The sequence below is a fragment of the Echinops telfairi genome, unplaced genomic scaffold (assembly GCF_000313985.2).
Source record: "Echinops telfairi isolate 266 unplaced genomic scaffold, ASM31398v2 ScPeMD7_7404;HRSCAF=8442, whole genome shotgun sequence".
Lineage (NCBI taxonomy): Eukaryota > Metazoa > Chordata > Mammalia > Afrosoricida > Tenrecidae > Echinops > Echinops telfairi.
This window is the reverse complement of record NW_022111304.1, coordinates 1797084-1803512: the sequence shown is the minus strand read 5'-3', so window position 1 is coordinate 1803512 and position 6429 is coordinate 1797084. Positions and strand designations below refer to the sequence as shown.

At 53.6% G+C, this 6429-nt stretch overlaps 1 protein-coding gene across 1 annotated transcript in view; it reads right to left on the bottom strand.

The window, feature by feature from the left end:
- The window catches only part of NFE2 (nuclear factor, erythroid 2), an 8773-nt gene extending 2981 nt beyond the window's left edge, over nt 1-5792 (bottom strand). Inside the window, exons 1-2 of the mRNA XM_004716893.2 lie at nt 5714-5792; nt 898-1065 (exon numbers count right to left, since the gene is read on the bottom strand). Coding sequence (XP_004716950.1) covers nt 898-1011 — 114 coding nt within the window. The 5' untranslated portion in view covers nt 1012-1065; nt 5714-5792. The remainder of the gene's footprint in view (nt 1-897; nt 1066-5713) is intronic.
- Nucleotides 5793-6429: the final 637 nt, after the last annotated feature.

Here is a 6429-nt window from a genome sequence, read left to right as displayed (position 1 = left end):
TCTGTTCCCAGAAGAAAGGCTCCTAAGCAAGGATGGAAATCCCTGGGGTCAGATTTCAGAAAGGACTCCGTAACATTGAAACAATTAGGAACATCGCTGTTCTCCACCTTTACCTGGCAGGACTCACTCTTTCCTACTGCAGTTATCTGGGTCAAAGGGTCAAGTTTAAACCGCGGGTGCCCAGCAGAGGGAGCTGCTGTGTGGGAGGAAAGCCTGGGGCAATCCTGAGGATGCCCGCAGGGGTGGGAGAAGGGGCAGAGGCAGGGGCGGGGTGGAGCCAGGGCTGAGAGTTATGAAGCTCCTGTGAGCCAGCCTAAGCTCTGCTCTCTCTTCAGCCTGTCTCTTCCCAGGTGCAGCAAAGAGGAGAGAACATGGAAACAGGGCCCCCAACCTGTGTCAGGGGAGCCACCCTGCCCTGGCCCAGCTTGGGACAAAGACACCATTGTTCAGCTAACAGACACCCCTTTGTCCAGCTAGCAGGAGGAGAGGATGGCATAGTCGGACTCCCCTTCCTGAGGCCCCTGAACTACTGCTCTGTTACCTGAGGGAAAGGGGCCCAGCTGCAAAGGGCACGGAAGAGAAAAGAGGGACGAAGATGGTAAGGGAAGGAGCAAAGAGAGGCCAAAAGAGAAGGGGGGATGGGAAGGTGGGGTAGAGAGATGGAGTTCCTCGGAGCTGCGCCTGAGAGAGCCTGCATCCAATCAGATCCTTCCCTCTTCCCCTCTCCTACCTACTGCTTGCCATCCCAGTCTCCCATTAGATCTCCAACACACTCCAGCCCTCCCTCCTCCAGTGCCTGCTACATTTGCAGCTTGAGACCCTGAGCCCTGCCCCTTCCAGTCTCCGAGCCTCTGCTCTCTGGGCTTCTTTCATGCACTGCTCCCCTCCCCCACTCACCTGCAGCTCAGTGATGGACATGATCTCTTGCCACGTCAGTTCCATCTCACCCAGCTCTGGAGTCAGCAATTGTGTCACCCTGTTCCTGCCCTGCTGGGGAGGACACGGGGACATCCTACTGGGCCAAGGCCTAGTTCAGGTTCCCCCAGAGACGGCCCCCCCAGCAACCTGTGGCAAAGGAGAAAGGAAGGTTAAGGTCTCAGCTGCTAAAGGTCAGCCCCTTTGGCCTGCCTCCATAGTGCAGTCCCTTCCAGCTGCACCTGAGGGGAGCAGAGGCCTGCCCCCCAGTCATGCCTGCCTTCTGCACTGACCCACCCAACCACCGGCTCCCTTAGCTATCTTATCCGCCCAGGCTGCAGGCAGTTCCTTTGGGAACACAGTAGGTCTTGGCTGGGTTTTTGTTGGGGGTTTGTTTGTTTTTTTCTTTCTAAGACAAAATGCCTTATTTTCCCCTACTTCTTATTCCCCAGAACTGGGCAGAAGCAGAAGTTCTGGTTTTTTGTTTTTATTCTTTTCTCTGGAACAACACCAAGGAAACCCCCGTTTTGCTCTTGTTCACCCTCTTCTTCCCAAGAGGAAAGTGAGTGCCTGGAGATCCCCAAGGAGGGTGTTGTGGGAAGAACCAAGTAGCCAACCCCTCCCCCTCCCTAAGATAGGGTCCTGGCCTGGTGGCTGATAGCAGCCCTGCCCTCTTCTCCTATCCTGGTCCTCGGCTTCCCTGCCTGGGCCAGATAAGGGGTTTATCAGCTGCCTGCAGCACAGGAGGAATGGGTTCTGGTGACACGGGACCTCTGCCTGGTCTCCACAGGGTCTGCGTGGCCACTCCTCAACCCACATAGCCAGGTGTCTTTTTCCTTTTCTGAGGTAACAACCATCAAGCCAATTCCAACTCATAGTGACCCTATCATACGGGGGCAACTGCCCCTGTGGGTTTCAGAGACTAGCTCATCAGGAGAAAAAGAAAACTTCATCTTTTCGCCCCAGAGTGGCTGGTAGTTTCCAGTTGTTGACCTTGAGCTTAGCAGCCGAACCCACAACCACTACACCTTCAGTGGTCAACAACGATAGCAGAGACGTCGTGAGCACCTGTCCAGAACTTCACTGGTTTGTCAGGTATTCACTTACGAGGTGGGTTGTCACAAAGCTGGGTTTCCATTTAGGAACTGAGACCCACACTGGTACATGACAGGTCAGGTCAGAAACCAGCACTGGCTGGCTCTATCCTCTTACACAGCCTTCTAGAACGACTGTCAGATCATGTCCCACCTGTCCAATCAGTTCTTTTCGCTCCAGGGAATAGCTCTTTAGAGCACTAAATATATCCCCCACTCCCACCCACCCCTGCACTCCAGGCTCTTTTTCTATCCCCCACTCCCCCCCAGACTCTTTTCTGGTAATCTCAGCTCTCTAGCTGCAGCTCTGCCACAAAGCAGCAATGTGCTGTTGGGCAAGTCATCTCTATTCCCAGGACCCGGGGCTCTTCGTTTGTAAGATGAGGGAGTTGGGACAAGTTGAACTCCAAGGTCTTTTTCTACTTGGGCAATTTGGAGTTCTCAGCAACTTCTCACCCTTGCCTCTACTTTCTCCTCTTTGTCAGCGCCTCTCCTTATTCTACCTCCCCATGCTTGGCACCTTTCTCTCCCTAATTCTCTTCTTCCTACCTTGAGCAAGCAATTCCCAGGAATCTTGGAGGGGGCCTCCTGAAATCTTAAGGTGAGTGTCCGCCCGCACCAGTTGCACCTAGGCCCATTATGAGCAAAGACAAGCTGGCTGGGAGGAGGGGGAGTTTATAGAAGGATGTTGATGTGGCTAACCACTGCCACTGCATCCATTCCAACTCTTAGCCACCTATGTAGGCTTTCTGAGATTGTAAATCTTTGCAGAAGTGCATAGGCTCACCTTTTTCTTGCTGATGGATTTGAACCACTGACTGTGCAGTTGGTGGCCCAACGCTTATGGAGGATAGGACTGGATGATCTCAAATTGTATGACTTTAGACCACTACAAGGATGACCCATCACAGCTATTCAATATGGAATTCAATCCTTGATTTACCGTAAAATGATTGAGAACTACAAGTGATTCTTTTGAAAGAGGATCTCCCTTAGCCACACCCCCTTGATCTATGGCCATCCCCTGACTGGGAGTTGGTGTAGGCATAGAACCTTGGCCACTGAGCAGAGTGGGTGGGGTGTTTATGTCTGTCCAGGATGCCATTTCAACACCGGAACCCCACCCTCCCCACCCAGGTTCTGGAGGAAATTGCCCAAAGGCAAAGTGAATGGAGAACAGAGTGAGGGGGCAGGGACAATGACTCTTGCCTCATAGTCCCGCACCTTCCCCCTTTGTCCCTCCTGTCTCCCTGGAGCTGACTCCAAGGTGCAGTACCAAGATCCTGCCCTAGGAGGCAGGGCACCAGGTTCTCTGGCCCTCCAGCCAGATGCGTGCGGTTGGGCACACTGTCTCATATTCTTGGAGCCTCTACGATCTGTCTGTCTCTTCCATTCACTGGAGACGGGACTAGAGAACCTCTGGGTGTAGGATATAGTCCAGGGAGTCATGAACTTGAAGGGATGGATGTCACATTCTTCCTGTAGTACTTCTAAAAACTCAAGATTCCTAGCGTCTGCCTGAGACCCACTGAATCAAATCCACAGGGGCTTGGAACAGGAATCAGCATTGTAATACCTTGGGAAACACTAAAAGAGGTCCAAATGTACGAATTCACTGAAAAGACCACCACCCCAAAAAGTAGACCTATAAACAAATCACCAGGATTCTCCTAGCTTTCAACCTATGAGCCAGGCAAGGCTGGCCTCTGGGCTGTTCTGATCTAAATACCACTCTCTTCTCATCAAATCCCCCTCTCCCCATAACAGAGACCTGAGAACTGATCAGGGGAGGCTCAAAAAGCTCACTGCTATTAAGTCAAAGCTGACTCACAGGGACCCTATAGGACTGGGTAGAACCAACCCTTTGGTTTCTGAGACTTTTCATCTTTAAGAGTAGGCAACCTCATCTTTCTCCTGAGTTGCTGCTGGTGGATTTGAACTGCCGGTTTTGTGGGTAGCAGCTCAGTGGGTAGCCCAGTAGGGTGAGGCAAAAGGTAGAGGAGAGGGTGTTGAGGACAACCTCAGAACAGCTCCAACCGGCTTTCTGTTGCAGTAGTCAGTTTGCCCCAGGCTTAAGGGGAAACAGTTTATATTTCCGTAGATGCTCAGGATGGGTGGTGGTCTATACACCAGGCATAGGTTCCTTCTGGGTCTTAGGAGCCTACCTCTTAGACGCTAGGGGGCTCACAGCCAGTGGGTTAGATCGGCAAGAAGGGTAAAGTCAGGGTTAGAATCAAACAACATCAGAGAAGATGCTGGAAGTAGGGAGATAAGGGGAAAGAGCCTGGGAGTAGCTAATCAGACAGAAATCTTCCCTTCTCTTTTCTTTTCCAACAAACAGCTCCAGCTTTCCAGGTGGACCTGCATTTTGAGGTCACACAACATCTTACTACCCCTGAATTGACATTGTCCTTCTCTTAGTCTTGAACAACCTGGATCAGGTAGGGCTGGGGCAATCTCCAGGAACTAACATCCATCCTTTCCCCTCACCTCCTGAAAGTCCTACCCAGAAATATTTGATCTCAATGCATGAGTGCTCATAGAAGGGTATCATCGGAGCTTCCTGCTTGCACAGAGAGTGTGAGGATCATTTCCAGAAAGATGCTACAGAGATGAAGGTTTTAGGCCTCAACTGCTGCCCAAGGGCTTTAACTTGCTTGGGTGTCGGGGGAGTGGTAGAAAGCAAGCTGCCTCTGGGTCTGTGCTCTGAAGCTCCTCAGACAACCTCTCCTGGTGTTAAGCGAGGGAGTGAAAGGATATGGAGGGATATGGAGGGGTCAGGAAACCTGAGGTATGAGATGGCGGGTGAGCAACCTCTTTAGGGAGATAAAGGCGAACCCGAGAGGTAGCGGTACAGAGAGACGCTCTAGAAAAGCAGAAGGGAAGGCCTACCTACCTACCTACCTACCTACCTACCTACCTACCTACCTACCTACCTACCGGAGAAGAGAGATTTGATCAGAGCAAGATTCCAACTCCCAGGGGGCATGTCTTACTCAGATCAGTATAAAGGGAACTTCGGGCCTTTGGGGACTAATGGCTAGATCATCCCAGCCTTCCCTTCCAATGCTTCCCAGCCCCTTACACCTCAAGCTGCCGGAAGTCCCAGTTGGGAAGGAACCACCCTGGAGGTTGAACATCCTCTCCCTGCCGAGTCTAGCTGATCCAGACTGCCCCTGGGTCCAGAGAAGAGATGGGCAAAGGTCAGAACTCAGCAGCCTCACCAGCTCACCTCCTCATTGTGCTCCGGAGAACACTGAGCCATCCAGGCATCCAGGGTCCCCGGTTCCTCAGCATCCCCAGACCCTCCCCAGTGGGCCCAACAGGGCAGGGTCATGGCATGGAGTGGAGGGGTGGAGGGTGCCATACGCCGGGGGTGATCTAGCAGCGACTCCCCAGCAGGCAGCCTGTTCAAGGGTCCATCTGGGCCATTCTTCAGCCCCTCAAAGCTTCCTCAGGGAACTCCTGTTTGGTCCCTGCCTACACCCTCCCACCCCGCAGGATCTTCCCATTCAAGAAACCATCATCAAGGTCTACTCCCAGAGGAGTTCCCAAACATGTCAAATTTCTAAACCAAGGGCAGCCTGGGAAAGCCCGAGATCTGGAAATGTACCGAAAGGTGGTTCTGTCCTCCCTCCATCGCCTTTCCACCGCCCTCCCCAGATCTCACTGGAATCCCCCCCTCCCAACCCAGCCCTTAGCACCTGTGGCACAGTCCAAGGGAGATGAGGCTCCGGGTGTTGTCTCCGAGGAGGCTGGGCCTGGGCTGACACCTCCTGGGTGAGGATTCCTCACTACCTCTAAGAACCCGGCAGGGCCATGCCCCGCCCCCAGGCCATGTCTGAGTGCCGAGTGCGGTGCGGGGCAGAGCCTGAGACTGGGCCAGAGGAGCCGGGGCAGGCGCACCAGCCTCTGCTCTGAAGCCCTGGGCCTGAGTCCTTGGGTGCTTCCTCCAACCCTCCCCTTTCCCGTGGCCCTCCTCTCCTCCTGCCCCTTCTGGCCAAGAGAGGAAACTTGAGCCCAGTGTGGTTTTCTGCCCACACTCCCGCCCCCACCTTGCTCCTGGCCAGCGGGGGGCACACATGGCTCCCAGCCTCTAGGAGCCTTCCCTTTGAGCCTTTGACTCTGACCAGGTCCCTGTGTCTTCCGGGCATGTTCCGAGTCCCAGCCGGATGGTCCATTCAAAAGTAACCTCTAAACTTTATACGGGTGGTAGCCTCCTTCCCACTGCCTCCTTGGCTCTCTTGGAGACAGGGAAACTGAGTCATAGCACAGGGGTGTGCAGCTGGCGATAAGAAGAAAACTGGGTGTCTAGCTTCCCAGCTGTTCAGGAAGATGGGTGCGTCGGGAGCAGGCTACATTTAAGGAGCTTCTGTAGGCTCTGGAGAAAGGGTAAGGGAGTTATGGGAGGGGGTGGGGG